This window comes from Lagopus leucura, unplaced genomic scaffold, assembly GCF_019238085.1.
Source record: "Lagopus leucura isolate 7727_CA_CO unplaced genomic scaffold, USGS_WTPT01 Super-Scaffold_100018, whole genome shotgun sequence".
Lineage (NCBI taxonomy): Eukaryota > Metazoa > Chordata > Aves > Galliformes > Phasianidae > Lagopus > Lagopus leucura.
This window is the reverse complement of record NW_024962272.1, coordinates 80,179-106,632: the sequence shown is the minus strand read 5'-3', so window position 1 is coordinate 106,632 and position 26,454 is coordinate 80,179. Positions and strand designations below refer to the sequence as shown.

The 26,454-nt window shown below is 42.2% G+C and overlaps 1 protein-coding gene across 1 annotated transcript in view; it reads right to left on the bottom strand.

The window, feature by feature from the left end:
* The window catches only part of RCL1 (RNA terminal phosphate cyclase like 1), a 32,428-nt gene extending 11,988 nt beyond the window's left edge, over positions 1-20,440 (bottom strand). The window contains exons 1-6 of the mRNA XM_042877492.1: positions 20,276-20,440; positions 17,780-17,851; positions 16,861-17,036; positions 10,817-10,891; positions 7,063-7,187; positions 3,044-3,169 (exon numbers count right to left, since the gene is read on the bottom strand). Coding sequence (XP_042733426.1) covers positions 3,044-3,169; positions 7,063-7,187; positions 10,817-10,891; positions 16,861-17,036; positions 17,780-17,851; positions 20,276-20,420 — 719 coding nt within the window. The 5' untranslated portion in view covers positions 20,421-20,440. The remainder of the gene's footprint in view (positions 1-3,043; positions 3,170-7,062; positions 7,188-10,816; positions 10,892-16,860; positions 17,037-17,779; positions 17,852-20,275) is intronic.
* Between the last annotated feature and the right edge of the window lie 6,014 nt (positions 20,441-26,454).

Genomic DNA, 26,454 nt, shown 5'->3' with positions numbered 1-26,454 from the left:
AAAGAAAAGAAAAGAAAAGAAAAGAAAAGAAAAGAAAAGAAAAGAAAGAAAAAGAAAGAAATTAAAGCCAATGCAGAAATAGCATTTTCTATTAAAAACTTTCTATTAAAAAAAAAATAAAAATCTCATTTACTAATTAATCTTTGAAATTTTCTGAAGTACCTTGAGTTTCTTCTCTGTAAGATTCAAGTACAAAACTTTCTTTAGCGATCCACCTTTTAGCATGGAAGCTTCAATATACAGAAAGAATAGCTACAGTACCAGCGAATTAAAAAAAAAAAAATTACAATACTTGCATTTCATAGAAACATAGAATCACAGAATTGCTTGGTTTGGAATGGACCTTGTAGCTCATCCAGTTCCAACTAGCAGTGGTGACAGCGGTATGAAAGACAAGTCACATTCTGGATGCCCATGCACAGCTGTCATACCACAAAATGAAATGCACTGATCAAATAAACTGCATAAGCTGGTTAGTGGTAGTGACTACGTTGCAAACTACTGCTTTGTAGCTGAGAATCTGCTCTGTCAAACAGTGTTATTGTGCTCTTTGTATCTATTGCAGTTTCCTTGTAAATAAATAGGAGGCATCACTTTGGAGCAACCTATGCATTTTTCTCAGAGCTTAGCATCCTACAAAAATGCTTTTATCAGTGTTAAAAAATACTTTTGCTAAAAGAAAGTAACAGATGGTAGTGTACAGCTGAGAAGTCAAAAAGTTATAACTAGAAAAAAAGTAGTGTAAGATCCTTGTATTTTTATGTTCTGGAAGAACACCAACAGCTAGCCATTCAAAATAAGGTTGACTTTTCTCTACATACAGCATTTCCCACAGTTATGGACTCATACTGCCTCCGATACCCAAACTTTTTAATAAAAAAACCTCCATTCACCAAAAATGGTAAGGAACATCACCAATATCAACAAACCACAAAAACAAAGCCTAAATGCCAGTACAGACAAACTGTCCCAGTGTCAGAAAAGAACAGTTCTGCCAGATGCATTTAAGTAGGAAGGGAATGAACAGATACTGGAGGTTCCCACCCATATTTAACTACTGGTACTTGCTCAGCAACACAGAAGTTATGCTAAAGATGTTTTTCTCTTCCCCCTTTCCTCTGAAAGAAAGATTTAGACACCGAGAGTCAAAAGATGTTGCTTCTTAGGGGCTATAATTTGGACAGTAATAATAACTATATCCTGTGGCAGATTTGTTAGCCTTCAGTAGCATGTGACAAACTGCCAAAACAAAATCATCTAGTGTCTTGTGCATGTGCAAAGTGTTAGGAAACATCTGCAAAGATGAACACTATGTTGTAAATTCAGAAAATTCAGAACGTTTTTGTTCAGAGAGACATCACAGATGTCAGAAAATGCTCAAATCTACTTCCTGAAGCTTTGGCACTGTGCGAGGGATGGGGTACAACACCCTACATTCGGAAATCAGGGCTTTGTCTAGCCTGGGCAAACGTGTGCTGAAATAGTCCTTGCTGTTTTAACTCTTCATTGAACAGAGACCGCAATGGAAATTAGATGCGTTGCTTTCCTTCCTTATCCTGTCTACACATGTAGAAGCAATAGGAAGCTAGTAAGACAAAAAGCTTTGCCAAAATGGGACTGTGCTGGCACCATACTTATGCTGAATATGGTAGCAAAGCAGCAGTAGAGATTAACATGCACCAGCAGTGTGAAAAGGGGAACTCACCTTTTCTTCCCATGCAATTATTTATTTTTCTACATGGGCTAATCATGGAAGCAGAAAATACATTGGTGCTGCCTTAATTCACCTGAATTTTCCACATTATTGGTAGATATGAAAAAAACAATCACACAACCCAAAACCACCACAACAACAAAAACTTACTCCCTCAGAAAAAAAGGTTTCAAAATTTTCATTATTGTTAACTATCTGCACCAACAAGACTTACTAACATGGAATATTAAATATGATAGAGAAATCAGGAAAGAGACTCTAGAATTAGTTAACAATTTTCAGATGTGTAGACTCATGAAGCTAACAAGTTATCTCAAAGATGGTATTTCCAAGAACAGAAACAATAAAAAAAAAGCATGCACGCTGGGAACTGAATATACAGGAAGATGACATACAAATTAATTATCCCAATCTCCAACTTCAAAGAAGTGACAAGCAGATAGTGTTACTGACTAATGTCAATAAAATTGTCTGAATCATGAGCATCACTTCTGTGTTCTGCCGGCCAGCAAATCTCCAAGGAAATTTGAAACATTAGTATGCTGTTGAGAGAACAGCTGTTTATGTCACAAGTAAAGCAGAGAATAACATAGTTTAGAAAACATTCAGGTTCCAACCTTAGTATTACCATTTCCATCAGATAGTCTAGAGTAAAATTCAAACACTAGTTTTCATATCACATCAGTGCATTCTGCACTCACTTCTGTGATTCTGTAAACAGGCTTAAAACAGAACAGAGCTCAGGTTACCTTTAGTGGCAGTAATGATAAATTACATTGATAGTTTAAGAAAAATACAGTATTTCTATCACAGCATTGAGTAAAACTCAGTCTCTAAGGAAATTTGAAACATTAGTTTGCTGTTGAGAGAACAGTTGTTTATGTCACAAGTAAAGCAGAGAATAACATAGTTTAGAAAACATTCAGGTTCCAACCTTAGTACTACCATTTCCATCAGATAGTCTAGAGTAAAATTCAAACATTAGTTTTCATATCACATCAGTGCATTCTGCACTCACTTCTGTGATTCTGTAAACAGGCTTAAAACAGAATAGAGCTCAGGTTACCTTTAGTGGCAGTAATGATAAATTACATTGATAGTTTAAGAAAAATACAGTATTTCTATCACAGCATTGAGTAAAAATAGTGATTCATTCCTTTTTTTTTTTTTTTTTTTTTTTTTTTTTTTCCCCTATACGGAATATTTATTTAATGTCAGAAATAGAAAATAATGGCTTACAGCTCAGTAAAATTACAGATCAGAATACGCTAGCAGGCAAAAAAATATATACACCTACATTTCTTGTTCCTGTAAATACTGGATACTCACTTTCCAGAGCTGACCCCTTTCATATGGTCTGTGTAGATATAAATATCTGGGAGGAATTTATTCAGGACACTCCTTGCAGATTCCACCATTCTGTTTGCCATCTGTGGAGACACTCTGACAGAATATCTGTATTTCTGAGCTAAGGAACTGTGATAATGAAAAATAATTAAGAGACTGGCAAAAATAGTCAAGAAGTCCCAATGTACTCTTTCAAAAAATGTAGTTTTGTCCTACACGTAGAATCCTTAAGAGTTGGAAGGGACCTTTAAAGGTCATGTAGTCCAACTTCCCCGCAGTGAACAAGGACATGTACTGCTAGGTTAGATTGCTCAGAGACAGGTCCAGCCTAGTCTTAAATGTCTCCAGGGATTGGGCTTCCTTGACATCTCTGGTTAACCTCTTCAGTCCCTCTTCACTCTCACTGCAAAATACTTTTTCCTTATATCCAACCCAAAACTCCCCTCTTTTAGTACAAAATCATTCCCCCTTGTCCTAATACCACTGACAATGCTGAAGAGTCTGTCCCTTTCTTTCCTCTAGCTCGCCTTTAGATACTGAAAGGCTGCTATCAGAGCCTTTTCTTCTTCAGGCTGAATAGCCCCAGCTCACTCAATCTGTCCCCACAGGGAAGGTGTTCCATTCCTTCAGTCATTTCTCTGGCTTTTCTCTGGAGGCTCTCCAACAGGTTCACGTCCCTCCTGCACTGAGGACTCCAAATCTGGGCGCAGTATTCCAGGTGAGGCCTCACCAGCGCAGAGTAGAGGTGCAGGATCACCTCTCCCAACCTGCAGGCCACACTTCTTTTAGTGCAGCCCAGGATACAGTTGGCTTTCTGGGCTGCAAGGGTGCATTGCTGGCTCATGCCCAACTTGCCATCCACCAGTACCCACAAGTGCTTTTCAGCAGGGCTGTGCTCAATTCTTTCATGCCTCAGCTTGTATTGGTAGTGCAGGTTGGCTTTACCCAGTGTAAGACCTTGCACTTGGCTTTGCTGAATCTCATGAGGTTCACTTGGGCCCACTGCTAAAGCCTGTTTAGATTCCTGTAGATGGCATCCCAACCCTCAGGTGTTTCAACTGCATCCACAGCTTGGTGCCATCCACAGACTTTCTGAGGGTGCACTCAACCTCACTGTCAATGTCACTGATAAAGCATTAAAGAGTATCAGTCCCAGCACTGATCTGTGTGAGACACCTCTTGTCACTGATCTCCATCCAGACATTGAGTTTGACCACCACTCTCTGGATTTGATCCTGGAGCCAGTTCTTTGCCCATTGAACAGTCTGCCCATGAAATCCATATCTTTCCAATTTGAAGAGAAGGATGTTGTGGGGCACTGTGTCAAAGACATTAATGAAGTCCAGATAGATGGCATCAGTGGCTCTTCCCTTGTCCAATGATGCAGTTATACCACCATAAAAGGCAACTAGATTGGTCAAACAGGATAATCCATCCATGAATGTAAGCTCATTTTCCCAGCAAAGCCTGTACATACAGATCATGTACTTAAGTGCTTTCTACAGTCTTTTCACTGATATATCTTGAGTTGAGATACACAGAACATCTACAGAAACACCGACTATTACTGCGAGGTAAAAAGTGGACTTAGAGATGTCCTTCAATAATTTTATCTTGCTATTCTATCATCCTGGATAGTCTGCTATTCATATCCTAGGAAAAGATGTTGGTGGGCAAAATTATTCTGAACTAATAGCAAGAAATCCTTTCCTTCCACCTTAAAGTGGGAGAAATTGGAGAACTGAAAATAAAACAAAAGTTTTACAAAAGAAAAAAAATTTAGAAGGCTAAAACTTTGCTATTTCCTGCTCTTTTGCAATGCTTTGATGAATTTAAAGTCTCTAGTGCTCTAGTCACTCAGCATTCAAAGATAACCATTCCAAGGAAGAAATCATCATCTTTCTGCACATCCTTTGTGCCCTTTTACTCAGGTGCTACTTCAGTAGTTTTCTCAAGAGATATTCAAACAGCTAAGAACATCTGTACTCAAAATTCCACCTCAACTAATACACTCATGCTCTGCATTTAAGCAGCCACCTGCTTATACTTACACCTGGCAACACAGAGAAACCATTATCCTGCTACCTGAGGGGAACTTTATCTTCTACAAATTTCTATTGTCTGCTCTTGTGGAGTAGGCAGATGAAAAACTTCAAGATCTTAAGGGTGAAACTGGTAAACAATAAAGAGAACTGATCATTCTGAAGTTAGTGCACTCAACGTTTTAGATGATTACAAGAAGTTATTGCAACACAAGATTCCCAGCAGTAAGTAAACAGATCTGTTCAGAAGCGTCTTGAAGGATCAAAAAAGCACACGTGAAAGATCCAAGGACTTCTGTTTCTAAACATTTTGTTTTCTACTGGCTTGAATGATCACTTAGTGATCAGGCTAAAATAGGATCACTTCTCACTTGGTGTCACATCCCCAAAAAAAGACTTATCACCGCTCTATTTCAGAAGTCTGTTTTGAGGAGTTCCAGTGTCAGCCCACAGTATTGGAGAAGGGATGGAGGGCAGTGAATGCACTTGTCTGAAGGTCCAAGTCTCAAAACAGCAAACAGCAGGAAGTGAGGAATCAATGACAACAACTACCCACTGGGGGTCCTTTTCAGGCTTCCTTTTATTCCTGCTAAGTTTACAGGTGCACTGGCCCAAGGCTGTAGGCAAGTCTGCAATAAAGCAGGATGGGTAAACCCATATGTCAGTGAAGCAGGACTATTCTGCTGAGAGGACAGGATATCATACTTGCTGATAGCACATTCTAGAAAGTCAGAAAATGTCTTCTGTTGGTTCTTTACACTTGACTTACTAGGCAAACTTTTACCTCTGAGAAAAAAAATCCAATTGTTCACATACAATAACCAAATCCACTGAAAGTGGCACAGGGTAGTATTGTGTTTTACAGTCAAGCTGGAAAGATGTCACAAAGCCACTGCTTCCCCTTTCACATAGAAACAGAGGACAGAACTATATATTATAGAGCTGAAGAGGACAAAATAGAATGACTTTCTTCATGGAAAACCATGAAAACAGCCACTACAAGCACACTGAGTTGCATCCTTTCTTCTTCTACAGCTCATGCACACAGTAAAGCTGCTCTCACTTGGCAGTGCTGCACTCATCCAAACATGCAGTTGGAATAGAGGTCAAAGCATCCCATTCTTGCATACATCTATGACAGCATGACATAAGATAAAAGCAGAAATGTGTCTAGAGCAGGAAACCAGCCCCAATTCCTGCTTTTCTTGTGAGTGATCAAATCTAGACTACATTCAAACTACAAGCTGGACAATGCTCAAGAGAGCTGAAGCTCATCAATTATAACATTTAGTATATGCTGCCTATAAGGGATTTCTGCGTCTTCTTATAATAACAGTAGGTTCATAACATATACCATGGAGGTAACAAGCCAAAAATAGAGGACAACAGAAAAAATATTATATATTATGCCCTTTTCTTTGAGAGGGAGTAAATCCCTCACTACTTCCCACTCCAATGGCATTGTTGCAGGCAAAGAGCTATCAAATTGCTTCTGGTAAGCCAACAAAAAGATCAGTTCATGTATGTGCAGTGAGGTGTAAAACAAATTATTTTATGCTCCCATTCAACACTCTGCACTCTGCTCATTAACAACCAAGATGCCAAATATTCAATGTATAGGAAAACTACATTTGTTCCTACCGGATTACGACAAGGTAACATTCTTATTAGTGCTGCTACATACAAGAAGGAATTTCTTGCTATTGAAAATATTTTAGATCTAAAATATAACAGCACTTTTCATTTACTTGTTTACTGATACTTTTTGAACAACAGTGTTCTGAACACAGTGCTTTTGAGACATGCTGGTGGAATCTGTGTTCTCACTCCATGAAAAGCGGCCCTGTGTTATCTGCATGTATACTCAGCAACACAGGTATGATGTTGGGATTTCAAATTAGTTGACTTACTTTTTTCCCTTAAAAGCACTTGTTTAAAAGGAATGTAAGGGAAGGATACGCAGTTCCTCTGATGCGCTTGATTTTGCCTGGGTCAGTGAACTGAATAGGCTGCAAGACCTTTCTCACTGGGCAAGCAAATAATATCTCCCCACCTCCTTTTGGAGGCATTCCTCTCCGGCTGATCTGAAAATAATAAGAAAACAGGTTGCAAAGAACACAAAGAATATATCACAGAATCACAGAATTGTAGGGGTTGGAAGGGACCTCCAGAGATTGAGTCCAACCACCCTGCCAAAGCAGGTTCCATGACCAGGTCGCACAGGTAGGCATCCATATATTCAATCAGACATGATAGATTTAATTTCACTTAAAATATAATGTCATTATCAGTAAGTAAACACAAGTAAGAAAAAGACATCCTAAAGGCAGAAACAGATTTTTTTCCACCAAACCTATAAGCAAGAAATGGTTTCTTTTACTTCTCCCTGCCCCCCACCCCCTTGTTTCTCTCATTTCAAATGCAGTAGGCATGGATTTCCAACAAAGAAGAAAAAATATACCACTACCAAAAACAAAGACAATGAGGCAAAAAAAACCCAAAACCCTACAATATTTACCAGGGAGGCAACACTAGTTCACTACCATTAAATATCTATCTCACTGCTGAAGAAAGTGTTATCTTTTTGTTGCTTAACATGCTTACGTGGGAATCAAAATGAACAAATTCCCTTCTTTTTTGAAAGCCTCTCCATCCCATGCTGATCCCAACATTCCACCCAAGAAGCAGGGCAGACCAGGGGGCAGTCCCAACTCTGAGCACTGGGAACACTCCCAGGGACAGAGACTAGATAGATATGACAGCTGGGAACTGGAGACCAGGACTTCTGTCACACCATCCAGGCAGAGCCTGATGATGTCTCGATTCATGTTTGCAGCTTGAAGGGGGAATAGTAAAACTGCTACCTTGGACTTCAGGAGGGCGGACTTTGAATTGTTCAAGAGACTAATAGGAGGAGTCCCCTGGCATTCAGTCTTAGCGATTAAAGGGGTCCAAGAGAGCTGGTTGCTCTTCAAGGAGGAAGTCTTAAGGGCGCAGGAGCAGGCAGTCCCCCTGAGCTGCAAAATGAGCCGGCGGGGAAGAAGACCGGCATGGATGAATAGGGAGCTATTCCTGAGGCTCTGGGAGAAAAAGAGAATCTACCGCCTGTGGAAAGAGGGACAGGCCACTCAAAATGAATACAGGGAAGTTGTTAGGATGTGTAGAGGTGAAATCAGAAAGGCAAAAGCCCAGCTTGAATTTAACCTAGCCGCTGGTGTGAAAAGGAATAAGAAACTCTTTTATAAATACATTAACAGTAAGAGGAGGACAAAGGAGAATATCCACTCTTTGCTGGATGAGGCTGGGAATGTGACCACTGAGGATAAGGAAAAGGCGGAGGTTCTGAATGCCTTCTTTACGTCTGTCTTTAAAAGTCAGACCAGTTATCCTCAGGATACCCCTCTCTCTGACCTGGTAATCTCGGCTGGGGAGCACACTAACCCCCCTGTGATTCTGAAAGAAACAGTCAGAGACCTACTGCTCCAACTGGACTGTCACAAGTCGATGGGGCCAGATGAGATCCACCCGAGAGTGCTGAGGGAACTGGCGGAGGTGATAGCCGAGCTGCTTTCCATCATCTGTCAGCGCTCCTTGTTGACTGGTGAGGTCCCAGAAGACTGGGGGCTTGCCAATGTGACTCCCATTTATAAGAAAGGTCGTAAGGAGGATCCGGGGAACTACAGGCCTGTTAGCCTGACCTCGGTGCCAGGGAAGGTTATGGAGCAGATCGTCTTGAGGGAGATCATGCGGCATGTGCAGGGTGACCGGGGGATCAGGCCTAGCCAGCATGAGTTCATGAAGGGCAGGTCCTGTTTGACCAACCTGATCTCCTTCTATGATCTAGTGACCCATCTGGTGGATGAGGGAAAGGCTGTTGATGTGGTCTACCTAGACTTCAGCAAAGCCTTTGACACTGTCTCCCACAGCATTCTCCTGCAGAAGCTGGCAGCCAGAGGCTTGGATGGGTACACTCTTGGCTGGGTAAGGAGCTGGCTGGAGGGCCGGGCACAGAGAGTGGTGGTGAATGGAGTCAAATCCAGCTGGCGACCAGTCGTGAGTGGTGTTCCCCAGGGGTCGGTGCTGGGGCCTGTCCTCTTCAATATCTTTATTGATGACCTGGATGAGGGCATCAAGTGCACCCTCAGTAAATTCGTAGATGACACCAAATTGGCTGGAAGTGTGGATCTGCCTGGGGGTAGCGAGGCCATACAAAGGGATCTGGACAGGCTGGAGAGCTGGGCTGGAGCCAATGGGATGAGTTTCAACAAGGCCAAATGCCGGGTCCTGCACTTCGGCCACAACAACCCCAGGCGACGCTACAGGCTTGGGGCGGTGTGGCTGGAGGACTGCGTAGAGGAAATGGACCTGGGGGTATTGATTGATGCTCGGCTGAACATGAGCCGACAGTGTGCCCAGGTGGCCAAGAACTGTCTCGCACCAGAAACAGTGTTGCCAGCAGGAGCAGAGAGGTGATTGTTCCCCTATATTCAGCACTAGTGAGGCCGCACCTCGAGTACTGTGTCCAGTTTTGGGCCCCTCACTGCAAGAAAGATATTGAGGCCCTGGAACGTGTTCAAAGGAGGGCAACAAAGCTGGTGAGGGGTCTGGAACACAGGCCATATGAGGAGAGGCTGAAGGAGCTGGGAATGTTCAGCCTGGAGAAGAGGAGGCTCAGGGGAGACCTCATTGCTCTCTATAACTTCCTGAAGGGAGGTTGTAGTGAGCTGGGGGTCGGCCTCTTCTCTCGTGTCATTAGTGATAGGACCAGAGGGAATGGTTTCAAGCTACGGCAGGGGAGATTCAGGCTGGACATCAGGAATTATTACTTTCCAGAAAGGGTGGTCAGGCACTGGAATGGACTGCCCAGGGAGGTGGTGGAATCACCGACCCTGGGGGTGTTCAAGGAAAGACTGCATGTTGTGTTGAGGGACATGGTTTAGTAGGAGCTATTGGGAATAGGTGAACGGTTGGACTGGGTGATCTTTTAGGTCTTTTCCAACCTTGGTGATTCTATGATTCTGTGTCAGCAATGTTGCAACAGATCCTGGGCCACTGGTAGGATGAGGGGAGAAACCGTGAAGTCAAAGAGGAGCAAAGACTAAAAGTAGATTCTAGGCTTTCATACATTTTAAATAAGTCTTTTCTAGTTAGAAACATTATAGTTTCTACTCTTGAGCCTATTCTACACACAAATTTATTATGTCTGTAAAAAGTAGTCTTTACAGAAATGTTTCTTTACTATATACTATATATTCCAAATGGGAAATAAACCTTAACCAAATACAGATCCAGTACCTTTGCTGGTAAAGGAGACAAAAGATTGAATTATTACCTCCTAGCCCTAAGCAGGGGGCAGGAAGAACAGGAGTAAAGAAGAAGAAATTACATTAAGTGAACAGGAACAAGAAAGCAGAAAGGTTTTTTAATTTGCAAAGATCCCCAAGACTCAGAAAGGTCACTTGCATTTGTCACCCTCTCTACATACAGCCTTTGCATCTCTATTCTACTACAGACCTTCAACCACTATATGTGTACTATGCTATTTGAGACATACCATGAACAAGACAAATACTATTATATAATAATATATATTATTTAGATAGTAACAGATATCTGCTAGAGACAGAAGAGGAAAGCAAGCACATAGTCCCATGAAGCAGCTGAAAGCATTGTTCCCATGTACATTTAGAAAGAAAGAAACATACTCTCATACCTTGATTTCCAGACTTTCACCATCAATTCCAAATTTTTTCAGCAGTGGTAGAGCCGTTGCCTTAAGGACATCAACCTACAGAACACATAGTTTTAAAAGCAGACCCTTTATTGAAATTACAAAAGTCAGTAACTTAAAAGTCATATGAGATGTCTAACAAGGATGAAGCTTCCCTGTGGTAGGCACTCTGTGGGCAGGCATAGGAAGGCAGAGGGCTTCATTTACTCTTAAATTATCACACGATTTCACTACTTACAAAATTTACAACAGCAAACTATGGAGATGGAAATTTCTTATTCAGGATTTCTTCCTTAGTCTGACTTCTGTTATGGTTCAGCTAGAACTGCTCACTTGTTTCTCTGAATGTGGTTACAAAAAAAAAAAATAATCTTATGCTGTTATGAAAAAATTCTGACAACTGAAATATATGATGATTCCAAGAGCATATTTTAGAGCAGCCCCTTGAACTGGCAAGGAGCAACCTTACTCTTTTGTCAAGAACTTCTCATCTGTTTCTGGAAACAGAAGCTTCTAGGTAACTAGAAGAGTCTAAAGCGAATGAAAAATCATTCACTTCCCTTGGAGCCACCTACTCACTAGAAGTAGGTCTCAGCTAGATTTTCCATGCCACTGCTCCTTCTGTTTCACTAAACTAAGACCACAATGACTGTCTGATGTCTTTTTTCCACTGAAACTTTAGCACTAAATGTGACAAAACTGATTTAAGCAGAGCAATAGCAAATCATGCAAGACAAACTTGGGAAAGACAGGACCAGGACAGCGTGACCAAAGAGGAACTAAAATTCAGGTGGAGAAAGAAACAGGTTCACTGTACACAGCACTGTGAAGATGCACAAATAAAGCATCCTTCTTTCCATGGTTTCAGCAAGAATTGTTGACCCCTGAGTTTCATGTCTCTGCTTTGCAGACAGTGCAAGCCCTGTGAAAGTACTGAAAACAACCTGCTAGAGCCACCCGAGTTGCTACAGTTCTCATTTTCCAAACTTTGCTGGTCACCATACTTGAGAGAGATTTTGAGTTGCTTTCAATGATAGCAAGTATGTATCAGTATTTTAATGTCTTCATAAAAGATCTGTAAAACAGAGATTTATGTATTTAAGAAGCACATGGTACAGCCCCTTACTACCTTAATTCTGCCCCTCAGCAGTATTCACTAATTTCACTGATTTGACTTTTGAAGGAAAATCCTCTAATAACACGCATATGGACACCCATCAACACATGTGAATACTGCTGGCACAGGTGATTAAATTTCAACATACCAGTCTGGTTTGAGTAAGGTTAAAAATATTTCTCCCTTTCTCTTCTAAAAATGCACATACCATTGAAAAAAGAAAAGCTTTACTGCATAGATGGAAACTCCCTTCTTCTCCTCCATATCCACTTTTGCAATTCTTTGGATTAAAACTTGCCTGGAAGAAGACTGTTAAGGAAACGCTGAAAGCTGGTTCAATCTTAAGTCTGGTTTGGTTGTTCCCAAAAGTTTCAAGACTTGTTGCAGTGTTTTGTCCCCAGAGAAGTCCAGACATGATACCTATCAGGTACAAATGCACAGTAACAGACTGTCTCTGTTCCAGATTTACAGCCTCAGCAGAGAAGATAACTGGCAGTATGTGAATAGTGGAAAAGACTATTCTGATTAAGAGAAGGATGAGATCATGCAGAAGTGGTGATTACTTAACTGAAAGTGAAGACAACAGCAGAACTGAGATTCAAAACCCTATTTTCCAGGATCTTGCCTATCACTCAATCATAAAACTACCTTTCAGTTCCCCTTGGAAGGATGTTATTCCATCTCTGCAGCAAACAACACAATACCAAGTTGTACCACAACAATAGCATCATACAACTGAGGGCATACCACACCACAAATGCCAACAAGTTGCTACATCCAAATTGCTTGTTCATTAGTTGATGAACCTTTTCCTTTAAAGAAGTTGACAGTAACTAAAAGAAAAATCTTTAAAAACCTTCTAGTGACATGCAGAATCCCTTAGCTAGCAAAAGGTGCAAAAAAAAAAGACATATTGGTATGTGCTTGTTCCCTTCCTATAGTTATTAGCTCTGCACAGAACAGCAGAGCTGTTTACCCCTGCCATACACACATTACATTTGGTGACTGGACCTATATTGTGTGCAATGCACCAGAGTTCAGCAAATTAAAAAAAAAAAGGTGAGAGGAGTTAGTAGGAAAAACTTTTGCTTTCCTGGAATTACAACTGCTTAATTCTGATTAACACTGAAGTTCATCATTCCCAAGCCCAAACTTTACATACCAGTCTCAAGCCATCAGAAAAGTCATTTCTGTGGAAAGTCCCATGACATAATGTTTGTAAACTCAACCATTAAGAACAGTTACAGACAAACCAACTGTAGCACTCTGAATCTGTCACAGTAACAGCACTGGAGAGAAGGAAATGGAAATACAGGAGTGAGGAGCTGCATGCTGCTACCACTCCTGTCAAAAAGGGGCCTTAGAAAGATATCCCTCCCATCCTCCCTGTACTGTCTATACAGAGAAACTCAAAACTACATCAGCTATGCATGTCAGTCCCATACAAATGGTCCCGCAAACTGTTCAGGGTCAAGTCTCACCTGTGGTCACAAAAAAAAAAACGTAATTTAAACACACGCTGCCAGTGAATGGTTCAGGCTAGTATTCTGAAGCCACGTGGAGATCTCTTCCTAACAGAGCATTATCCCTCTCACTCATTTTGGACGTATCACACTAATGTTGCCACTCCCAACCTGCACAAGTGCACATTATCCTGTATTCCAGAAGCCACAGTATCCTCCTGATCACTGTTTGCACAGTTATCACTACAGACACCAGTTGCCAAAATGCTCTTCATTGCATGCCATGGGTGGAATATCAGTGTATGTAAACAAACAAATCTATACTTCTACCCCACCAACCAGCCTGATCTATGACTCAATGAACTCAGCTGAAAGTTTTCCTTCCACAAGCCATTCTTCAGCAATACCTTTCCTCTTCCCTCAACCACTTCCACTCCCCGCTGCAGGAGATTACTATGTTACCTATGTCCTTCTGACCAAAGGAAGTCCTGCAAAGAGTAACTTCAAACCCACAGCACAGCTATTGCATCCAACAAATATTTTTGAAAGTAACTTCACAGCTGTAAAAGTAGTGAGCTCAGGGATGACAGTAGATTTCAGAATGCCCCTGGGTCAGCCTAACTGCTCACTGCTACCATAAGGCAGAGACTCTACTTCTCTCACTTCCCACTTCACTTCTGGATTCCTCCTTGAGAAAATGCAGGGAATGTCAGCTATTTTGCCAGTTAGTTAGGGAACTGGCTTAGCGAAGGCCCTGAAAAGTGTCTGCAGCATTGGAATCAACAACAGTGCATGGCTGAAAGCAGGAGATAGGGATGAGAGGCTGGCAGAACCACCTTATTTTTTTGAGCTCAAAATGGATAGTACATCAGCAATCATGTTTAAATCTGTATGTAAGTTGTCATATGTGTAGATCTGAATTTGCCCATTTACCCACAGATGACAGATGTAGACAAGAATATCTCTTACAGAGTTAACATAACTTCAAAATAGACATATGTTAACAAAATACAATATCCTTCTTACAAACTAAGCTAAACTTCAAAATCCAACCGAACAGACAACATAACCTCCAACACAGGTGAGCAGGTGCCTTGCCTTTCATATCTATGAATGTGAACTAGAGAGGCACATACATGAAGAATGAGAGGAAAAATGCCTTGTTCATCTTAAACTAGTCACGAAGTATTAACACTGGTTTTCCCTCCATTCTTCCCCTTGGACAAGCGGAAAAAGTGCAGAAGGATGCACTAGGGATGGAGGCAGGAAAGCCAAGGTGTAGATGGACTTGAACTTGGCAAGGAATGTGAAAACAAGAAAGGATTCATTAGATATGTTAGGCAGAAGAAACAGGCAAAGGCGAGTATACTCCCTCTGATAAAAGAAACAGGACTGCTAGCCTTCTCAGATACAGATACAGAGAATGCTGAAGTACTTAATGAGTTCTCTGCTTCAGTTTTCACGGAAAGTCAAGGTTCTCATGCTTCTCATGTCCCTGAGCTTCTAAAGCAGAGGAGCAAAATCCCTCCCAGTGTAAGAGCAGAGCAAGTCTGAGATCACCTGAAGAGATTGGATGAGTACAAATGTACTGGGCCAGATGACATGCACCCTAGGGTTCTGAAGGAACTACTGGCTTATGTGGTTGCCAATCCTCTCCCCAACATATCTGACAAATCATGGCTGTTAAGCGAAGTCCCTGGTGACTGGAAAAAGGGAAACACCACTCTCATGTTTAAGAAAGGCAAAAAGCAGGATGCAGAGAACTAGACCTGTGAGCTTTCTGTCTGGGAATATAACGCCGCAGATCCTCATGTACACATGTAAGATGAAGACGACATCTGAGACAGCCAGTGTGGCTTCACCAACGGCAGATCATGCTTGACCAGTCCAGTGGTCTTCTAAGTGGAGTGATGACATTGGTGGACCAAGGAAGGGCAACTGATGCCATCTATCTGGACTTGTGCAAAGCCTTTGACATGGACCCACACCAGATCCTTGTCTCTAAATTGGAGAGAGAGGTGGATTTGAAGGCTGGACTACTAGTGGATAAAGAGTTGGTTGGATGCTCATAGCCAGAGGGTTGTTATCAGTGGCTCTATGGAATGGGATCAGAAATGATGTCCTCCAAGGGTCCATCTTGGGACCAGCACTCTACATCTTTATCATAAATGACGCAGACAGTGGGATTGAGTGCATCCTTAAAAAGTCTGCACACAACATAAAGCTGAGTGGTGCAGCTGACACAATAGAAGGGAGGGATACCATCCAGACGGGCCTGCACATGCTTGAGAAGTGGGCATGTGAGAATCTACTGAGGTTAACAAGGCCAAGTGCAAAATGTTGTACTTGGGTCAAGGCAATCTCAGATACAAGTACAGTCTGGGAGAAGAACTCATTGAGAGCAGCCCTGCAGAGGACTTGCAGGTCTTCTGGACAAAAAACTGGACATGCACCAACTGCATGCTCTTGCAGCCCAGAAGGCCCATAATACCCTGGGCTTCATCAAGACAGGGGGACCACAGAGGGAGAGAGGCGATCCTGCTCCTATGTGCTGCACTGGTAAGGCCCCACCTGGAAATCTGGGACCGCCAGTACAGAAAGGATGTGAAGAGGGTCCAGAGGAATTCCATGATGATGATCTAAGGGCTGGAGCACCTCTCCTATGAAGACAAGTTGAGGAAATTGGGCTTGTCCAGCCTGGAGTAGAGAAGGCTGCAGAAAGACCTCGCTGCAGCCTCCAAATGCCTAATGGGAGCTTATAAGGAAGAGGTAAACCAACATTTTACACAATCTGATAGTGACAGGACAAGGTAGAACGGCTTTAACTGTAAGAGGGTAGATTTAGGTTAGATATTAAGAAGAAATGTTTTACTTAAGAAGATGTTGAGGCACTGGAAGATGCTGTCCAGAGAGGCTGTGGATGCTTCATCTCTGGTGTTCAAAACCAGGCTGGATGGGGCTGTGGTTGGCAACCCTGCCCATGGCAGGGCAATTAGAATCAGATGACCTTTAATATCCCTTCCAATATAAGCCATTCTATGATTCTAAAAGGATTGAAGATTCCTTCTTTGTCACAGCCAACTTTTATAGACAATTTCTTCTTTTTATAGCAAATCAGTACGTAATGGGATGTAAACTTTTCCCTAACTGTGGGAGAAATGAATTAGTGGAAGGGCCTCACATGACATTTAGAGAGTTTCCAAATGAGAAAACAGAAGCAGTATAGAACAGAAGTCAAAGAGTGGAATATCGAATGTAATGTGGAGAGCAAAAATGGAACAGTTCAGTACAGTTCAGTAGTTTTATCTAGACAGCTTGTTGGCAGATGCAGTAATACTGCATGCTGTAAAAGATCACAAAAAAACACAGTATACTTTATAGACTTCTTCCTAATCTTTATTTAGAAAGAAAGAATCCTCCTCCAGTACTTACATTTTATTACTTACCGAAGGATCTACTCGATCATTTGTTACTCCCCTCAGGACAATCTTCAGTGGATGTTTCATGAAGGGTGCCAAACAGAGTAGACTTTCTAAGTAGTAGCCAATACTGCGGCTAGGGCTGCAGTCATGTTCCAGTGAGCCCCCATATAGAAGACCAGGCTGATAATACAAGGTAGTACCTGGGAAAGAAGCCAGTGAGGAAAAAAAGAAAATTAAAGCAATGTCAGCATGATAGCCATTACTGCAGCATAAAGACACTTTACAACCAGGGAAAGCAGATTTTATAGAAAACTGGCAGCACTACCACCACACTACTTCAAAGACCACAGTAAATAAATGGGTCAAGGCAGATGACTGTTTTGTACATCATTTCTCCTCCTTCCTGCCCTCCTCCAAAATTAAGAAACTCTAACTATCCCCAAAATGCTGAAACAAGCAACTATCTTTTAAACAACAATCTTTAAAAGCAACTATCTTTTAAAGAAGATAGAATGAAATTATGCTCTGTTGAAAACCTGTCTCAGTATATCCAGTGACATATTATCCACTTTACTGACAAACCAGTCCTGAAAATCTACACATAATCTACACAACTGAGATTACTACATGGGATGCTTCTTGATCAAAGTAACTGTAACTCCTGTTAGGAACATGACTTGGCAAGTACTGGCTTGGTTCAGTTACTTTCCTCTGCTAGGAGATCCTACATATTAAACAAAATATTACCCTCAGCTTCAGTGCACTGCACTCTGAAGATGCGTGATCTTATATGTATTTCTTTACTAAAAAGCTTCTGTGCTTAGTAACATCTAATTCATGGAGTCAATGCTATCTAAACACCTACCTGTCAAGCTGCAATTTTTACTTCAAGTAATAGAGCCTGGAAGACTGCAACAGAGGAAGAAGAGAAAACAGACCTCACCTGTTTGGTTTATCTCAATCCTAGAGCCATTTGTCACTTTGTCAATAAGGCGAATAAAACATGCTTCAAAGTCTGAGGAATAGAACAAAGAAATAATCTTATAGTTACTTAAATTTACTCCTGAAAACAGCAAGAAACTTCAGCATACCAGACTTAAACATTTTCCTTTGCATTAAGCAAATGAAGAGCAAATGATAGAAGCTGATGCATCTGATCACCCAAGCCCAGGATAAAGCTGTTGATAAGTTACATTTTGCTTACAATAAAGGTAATGTTTGCATGTACGTACAAATCCTAGCCAAAAGAACTCCACGTAAAACCCCAAGTACAACAAGCTAATGACAGCTTCCCACTATCCTCTGTAACATAGTTTAGAACTGCTATTCAGATGTGAAGCACTACTGAAGCATGGGAACCACGAGCTATCTGGAGATATTCCAGTTTTCCACCTGGAGATATTCCAGTTTTCCATTTTCAAAACTATCAATTGCAGTGCTAAGACTACAAAAACTTAATTCTTCCCATCACATCTCTGGAGTTGATGTCCCCCAGTACAAGAAAGACAGGGAGTGGTTGGAGAGGGTCCAGAGGAGAGCCACAAAGATGATCAGGGGGCTGGAACACCTCCCCTATGAAGACAGGCTGAGGGAGCTGGGCTTGTTCAGCCTGGAGAAAAGAAGGCTGCAGGGTGACCTCATTGCAGCTTTTCAACACCTAAAGGGAGAACACGGAGGAGAATCAACTCTTTGAAAGGGTTGATAACGGCAGGACAGGGGAAAATAGTTCTAAGTTGAGGGAGGGAAGATTTAGGTTCTCTGTCAGAGTGAAATTCTTTACAGAGAGAGTGGTGAGGTGCTGGAACAGGCTGCCCAGAGAGGTTGTGGATGCCCCATCCCTGGAGATGTTCAAGGCCAGACCGAATGGGGCCCTGGGCAGCCTGGTCTAGTATTAAATGGAGAGGTTGGTGGCCCTGCGTGTAGCAGGGGGGTTGGAGATTTATGATCCTTGAGGACCCTTCCAACCTGAGCCATTCTGTGATTCTCTCTTTTTGCTTACAGTCTATATTACAGAAGCTTGTGTGGTGCTAATTGGTTTCTCCTGTGTGTATGGGTTCCTGCCGAAAGACATGGGAAAGCACAAGCATATCTTAAGTGAGTGCTTATACTGAAGTATTCCAAGATCCTGGGCTGGCATAGGCTTAACACAAAGGAGAGCTTGAATTTATGCAGAGTTCAGAACCCAGCCAGTTTCAAGGACCAAGTGCACATGCCCATGTCAGTGACTGGCAGGACTTCCTGATCCTGATCTCTGTTGCTTCCCAACCAGTGATCCGTCTTCCTTCTGTTCAAGCTGTTTGGATACAGTAAAGAAAGGAAAGAGCTATTTGCAGAAATTGCAGTGTGTCAATATATCACACAGTGCTGGTCCTGCTCTCCGTTATTGTCACGGAGTTGATCAGATCAATCTATGTCCGTGACAGGGGCGACAGGCCTCTGCCCTCCCCCCCCCACCCCAGTCCCACAAAAAATGGGAAGGAAGGAAGGAAGGGAGGAAAAGAGCAATGGCAACAATCTATGGAGGAAAACTTATTTTACTATAATATCGGAATACAAGATAACACAATATATACAATTTAATTGAAATTGAGATGAATAAATCAGACAAGATGAGAGAGAGAGAGTTCCCGGGACCGAGTCAAACCTGAAAAGCTTGGAACGGCCAGGAAAGCACCCTCCAGCACCCACTGCCAGGCAGCAAGAGAGCGCCCCCCCCACCCGGAAGGGCCAGATCCCGTAACTGCTGTAATGTACAGGGATAGGTACTTGGAATTGGGGCACTTTAATGCCCTGTACACTGCATGATGTTTTGATGTGGAATACTGAAACCCAAAAACAAAAAAACAAGAACATAAAAAAAAAAACATAGAACCATGACAGTTATCATGGAGGGAAAGTTCACACAGCAGCGACAGGACTTTTTCCGGAGTGCATCCTCGTGAGCACATTAGGCCCTCGGAGTTCAGAAGGCTTTCACAGCAAACGCTCCGGTCACAACAATCTGAGTGAACTGCACGTTGGATTACCAACGCCCAAACGCTGACACACCTACCAAAGAGGAACGCCCACAACTGAACACAACCCCAAATGCAATTCAGAACACAGCCGTTCCGCGCCCCATCGTGCCCCCGTGCACCGCCAGTATCCATTCTGGGGACGAGGGCTCCGCATGGGAGCAAAGGGCTGCCTGCCGCGGGGCTCCCCAAACGGCTGCGGGCTCCCAGGACAGGGATCCTCACCCGGGCCCTCAAGTGATCCCGCTCGGGCACGCAGCGGGCACGTCCCGCGGCCAACACCCGGCCCTCGCCGTCCGGATCCCTCCTCAGCGGCGGGCCGAGCAGCGGGTGGCTTCGCCCTCCGTGGCAGCGCCCGGTTAGACGCTCGGCTCCGCCACTCTCTCCACCCGCACCCTTAGGGACTCTGCCGGCGCCTCGCTCACCGCGGAGACCGGGGTCCTCCTCTTTGGCGCGGATCTTGCGGATTTTCAGCGGCCGACCGCTGAGCGTGGACAGCACCAGCCGCTGCCGTAGGAAGTTGCACCCCGCGAAGCTGAGGCACTGCGCGCTACCACCGCCGCCCGCCATGCCACCGCACTGCCCCGCGGCGCCCGGCGCGCCCACGTGGTTGTGAACAGGAAGCGCTGGGACAGCAGGGGGCAAAGGGCAGGGGGCGGGGCGGGGCGCCGGGACGGTGGCGGACGGGCCGGTGGGAGGGAGGAAGGGGTGGTGCCCGGGGAACCGCGCGGCCGCCCCGCCCCGCCCCGCGCCGCCGCTGGGACCAATGTGCGCGCGGCGCTGCCGTGCGGGATGAGACGTGGTCCCGCTTGCGGGGCCGTGCCTCGAGAGTCGGTAATTAAATATTGCTCCTTTCTGCTCGTCGTGCGTGTGTTTTTTTTTTTATTGCAGGCTGGTGTTTGTCTGCTTCTGGTTTGGTGTGGTCTTTCACCCGCGCTGTTACGTGGTGCTTTGTTTCTGCAGCCTCAGCTTCTGTGGGATGCCTGAATCCCCGTTATCTGACAGATGAAGAATTAAATCGTGGGGTGGAGCACGGCTTGGGGACCAGGATACCCTTCTCAGATAAGAACGAATGAGCTTCTGGCAATGCGTTCGGTCAAACTTTTTTTTTAAAGTAATTTATTGCTGACCGTCATAAGGGTAATTAATGAAAGAACCACTTGAGATTCCTGCTTTAGGGCTGTCCTTGAGGGGAGTGTGGATTACAGCATGGGTAACAGTTAATTGCTGGGATACATTTATGCCCATGTAGGAAGAAGTTCCTTGTGTTACGCAAAAAAACTAAAAACACAGAAAAGTGATCTCATATCCTGTGCTGGAGGGAGCCCACAATACTGTGGTGTTTTCCACAAATATATTCTGCTTTGTGTTTCCTCATGTGCAGAAACTCATGTTAGCTCTTATCCCTGATTAATACAGTTTGTGCTTTGCTATGGACAAAGTCAGACTGTTAGCAGGGAGCAGCTGACAGCTTCCAGGAGCAGTGGGTGAGTGCTGCACAGGCAGGCAGTGCCTTCTCTGACCAAAGCACAGAACAGGTGCTGGATCCATTGACAGCAGTTTGTCAGACCCGGGATCCAACTAACAGATCCAGTTATGAAGAGTAGTGGATGGGGATAAAGATAAACCTGTATCCTAGGTCTGAGGGGCCCATCCAGGAGGTGGGACAGGCCTGGTATCCCGTCAGGAAGTGCATCTGGAGGTATCTAAACCTACAGTGTAGCTGAGGCAAGGAACAAAAGCCCTCAGGACCTGTGCTTAACAGGAGCTGAGTGAGTGGGAGGCTGCTGGTGGAGATGCTGAGGACCATTAGTGACTGTTGATGTATGTATGATCCCAGCAGTGATCTCTCTATCTTCAGTGAGAAACGTTGGCTGTAGGAAGCAATGCCGTTTCTGATTTTCTTGTGTGTTCTCAATGTAGACCTTCCCCTAGAGCAAAATATTGACATATTTGTGTACTCAATAGATGTGTTCCAGTTTTGTCTGTGCCTTAAGCACCTTTTGGGAGTACACAGCAGCTCAAAAAATACACTTAGAAAGATAGCAAAAGTGGAGTTTAAACTTAGTATTACTACCTGGATATTCGGATGAATTAAAGATGAAATAGCCCCTGATCTAAACTGAAGCAGCATTGTGGGTGCAGAATCCCTGTTATCTAGAGAAAAATGAAATCTTGTTTTTTTCTGGATGTCCTTTCAATGATGGACTACATGCCATGAATACATATGGCTACAAACAGAAAAGATCTGAATGTTTTTCATGCAAACCAATAACACTTCAATTTCTTTTGAATAAGTTGTTTTCCAGAGACAGAGCATTTATTTAGATATATTTTTTGCCATGATAGGAACTTTGCAAGAACTACGACGTCCTCTTATTAGCTGCTTGGTAGCTCAGCTTTTTTTATCGGTGCAACTAAGGTTCATTTGTTATTTAGATAAACTGATCTACAAGCTACTTGTAATGATCTATCACAATTTGACTACTTACAGTCCTCAGAAAAAGAAATTTGGTTTTACTGGTAGCTATTCTGTTTTTGGCTGGGATAGAATAGCTCATGTGTTGCTGTATTTTGGATTTGTGACCAAAACATTGTTGATGATGCAGCGATGTTCTGGATATTACTGAGCAGCACTTGCACAAAGAGTATTTTCTGTTATTTATACTCCCTCAAACACTGTCGAGGCTGGGGGTACATGACAGGCTGGGAGGCGACACAGCCAGGGCAGCTGATCCCAGTTGACTGAAGGAGTGTTTCATCCTGTGTAACATCATACTCAGCAATAAAAACTGTGAAGGAGAAAGGAGGGACTTTCAGAGTTGTAGCTTTTGTCTTTCCGAATAACTGTTAGTTGTGATGAAGTCCTGCATTTCAGGAATGTGTCTGAACATCTACCTGCCAGTGGGAATTGGTGAATAAATTCCTTGTTTTGCTTTGCTTAATGTGTGGCTTTAACTTTATCAATTTGTCTTTATCTCAAGCCACAAATTTTCTCACTTTTGCCTTTCTGATTCTCTTTTTCATCTCACCAAGCAGAGGGAGTAAGCAAGTGAATTGTGTTGTGTTTAGCTGCCTACCTGGATTAACATGGAACAAAATGGAAATTGCATTGCAGTTATCGACCTGCAGTTTCATGTTGTGAAATGGGCAATTTTATATGGCTAAACTTGGATTACTACTGAATCATAGCTCCCAAATCATAGACTTGTTCCTGAATGAACACACTGTGATCATTTTAAAGGGAAGTCTTCTATATTTTAACATTCAGCTCTGTGTCGTATTCTACTTTTAAGCCTACAAATTTTTATTTATTTATTGTTTGTTTGTTTGTTTGATACATTTGCATTTATTTTTCATATTTTCATATTTATGGCTGAAGTTGGAAAGGTCCTCTGGGTCTATCTGGTCCAATCCCTGCTAAAGCAGGGACTCTAGAGAGGGATGCCCAGGTCCATGCCCAGGTGGCTTCTGAAGATCTTCTGAAGGAGAACTCAGTCACCTGCACAGTAACAAAGTGCTTCTTGATGTTCCAATGGAGCCTCCTGTGTTTCAGTTTTTGCCCATTGGCTCTTGTACTGAGGCTGAGCACACTGAAAAGAGCCTGGCTACGTACTTTTTGCAGGTATTTATGTACATTAATGAGATCCCCACTGAGCCTTCTCGAAGCTGAACAGTCAAGACTCACTCAACCTCTCCTTGGAGGAGGGATGTGTCAGTCCTCCTGTGGTGAAAATGCAGTCATTCTGACAGCTTTAAAGTCTCTAGTTAAAGCAAATTGTTCAAAGCTGGAGTGCTAGTTAAAAACAATAAACAGAAGCCTGAGATGCATTTGTCATTTTGAAGAGGTTCATGGAAACAGTCAATTGCTTGTAGTGATAAAACTTCTCAGCTTTCTGAAGGTTCAAAATTGAACCATTCTGATATCATTAGGAAACTGCAATACTTGGGCATCATTTTGAAATTCTTTCTTTTTTCTTTTTAGTTCTCTTCAAATATTGCAGTCCTGGTCAAGAGATTTTAGAATCAACTTTCAGTTATTTATGAAGATTAAATCTGTTTCAAATAAATCTGTACTATCTGAATGATAGCCTATTTTTTAATAATTATCATGTTTCTCAGATATTTTTTTCCTTAATGTGCCTTGAGGTGCTGGTGGTTTTACTATCTGGAGTGTATTTTCCCATACTTCATTGATCTGTATAAGCAGTGAAGAACCATCAATTCTGTACAGAAACTGTTTGTTTTTTGTGGTAGTTACCACTTTGCATAAATAAGTCATAGCTTCTTTGAAAGGAAAAGACTATCTCATACAAACCCTGCTGAAGGATTAACCTGCTGAAGGAGGTTAATAGTGATAGGGTTGATGGTTTGGAAAAAAAAAAAAGCTTCTAACACTACTTCAATCTTGAATAGATTTGAAAGACAAGAAAATAAGATAGTATATTTTATATACAGGTTTGTTGCAGGTACTCTCCTTTAAGTTCAGTCCTTTACAGTTTGATTGGTGTGACATTTAAAGTTTAAATCAGATGTTCAACTGACTGGATAGTTGACTTTTGAAATTACTAGTAAATTGTGCTAGTTTTAAAGCATATTAAATGAATTTTTGAAAATTTTGAGAAATTTATGTAGGAATTTTTGTCAAATGTTTAAAATTACTACAATTTAAGGGAGGAATCCTGTAACTAACAGTTTTAGAGAGTTTTACAAAAAGGAAAAAAAAAAAAGTATCTTAGTCCAAATTGCCTAAAGTAGTGTCATGTGTAGTGACCATTGCTGTGTCATCTGTGGAGGAATGCCTTAGTAATATAACCTCATGTACTAACAGAATGAACTCTTGGGAAGGAAAGAAATCCTGGTCAGTGGGAAATTCAGTATGATTTGTGAGAAACTTGTTTGTGCAAAGGAGGATGTACCACAGTTTGTTTTCAGCTAGGATATGCTCAAGGTAAGTTATTTACCCAAAATTTGATTTTAAAGTATAAGTCAAATTCACCAAAATGTAAGTTGATGATCTCAGAGAATCTGTGTAATTCCCGTTCTGAAGTACTAAATTGTCTTGGTTTTCCTCAAGTCTATAATAAGCTTGTGAAACATTCCTTCTAAAAACTACTTAACTGTAGTTTTTAAAGAAATGGGAAAAACGCCATTCTTAGTAAATTCCCAATATCAAAAAGGTAGGAATTTGAGGCATGGCTTTGGCAGCGTCTGATGCACGGACTCAGATGTGAATGATCCAAATTGTTTATTACAAGTTCTCACATCACTTACATACCGTCACAAATTTTCTTTTCCTAGCTTTCCCATTCACCCCTACAACTTTCCCATCCACCTTTACATGTCAACAGAGCATTCTACAAAACACTCTTCAGCCGTTCACACAGGCACTTATCCAATCAGAGCTGTGAGATGTTCTTTCTTCTAGAGGTGTCCTTGGTTCTATGCTGTTTATCTTGCTCCACAGCTTCTGCTCTGAACAGTTTTTCTTGTATTCCCACAGGCTTTCATGAAGTTGGCAGTCATTAATTATTCATTATATTCTGTATTGTTGCAAGTTGAAAACTTCCTCTGCCCAATACGTTTTTATTGTGGTCTGAATTAGGGAGCCAGTTCCAATAGTGGACGTTGAGCCAGCTAGGGAAACAGTTCTATCTAGAAAAGAAACAGCTTCAGTTGTTCAGACAGCCTTCTGAGCTGCAGAGCAGGATTGCTAAACAAAAAGGAACACAGGCCTCCCAGTGCTATTGACTTAATCTGTTGTAATTTTGATTCCCTGCCTTCCAGTTGAAAAAGTAGGGTACCAAATAGAATTTTACCGTGTGAATTCCTACATTGGAAGATGAATTTGGGTCCAATTCTAAAACTGATTGGGCAAACAAGTGAACATGAAGTCTTATGGAGAATGCCTTATCTGAAAAATTTCAATTTAAGCTAAATAGAGATACTTCATAGCTTCTGGGCAGGTTGAATAAACTGTTTCTGATATAGCCTGGGGAACAGCTGTAGAAGGTATGCTTCTTATATTCCCATTGGCAATCTTCAGAAGAGAGCCACTGGTACACAGATAATTGGAATGTGTATTTCCTTGATTTGGATTATAATAAAGATCTAGAAATAATTTCAAGATCTGAATCCCCCTCCCTCCTCCTCCCAAAACTGAGCCAAATCAGCAATCAATGTGTGGAGGTGCTTGTTACAGAGTATCTTCATCACTTGGAAGAAAAGAAAAAGGTGTAGAAAATATATGAAAATACTGTAAAATCTGCAAGGTATGTCATTGTGGAGTTGAATTTTTCCACACTTTATCAAATAGTATACAATGTTAACTGTTTTAAATAGACCGGAGAGCATATAGTGCACATGCAGCTCAGATATAACCACGTAGACTGGGGAACAAGGTGCTATAACATGGGTGCTTGCACTGCCAGAGTGAAAGAACTGTGCATCCAAGTGCAGCAGCAGCATCTTTAAACGTGGTTTCACTGACATCTAGTGACAGAAAGTGTTTCTGCATGTCATGTTCAAGCCTGTATTCAGACTGCAAGAAGGGTGGCCATTTTTCACACAAGTAGGCATTAAGTGAGAAATTAAGTTTGATGGT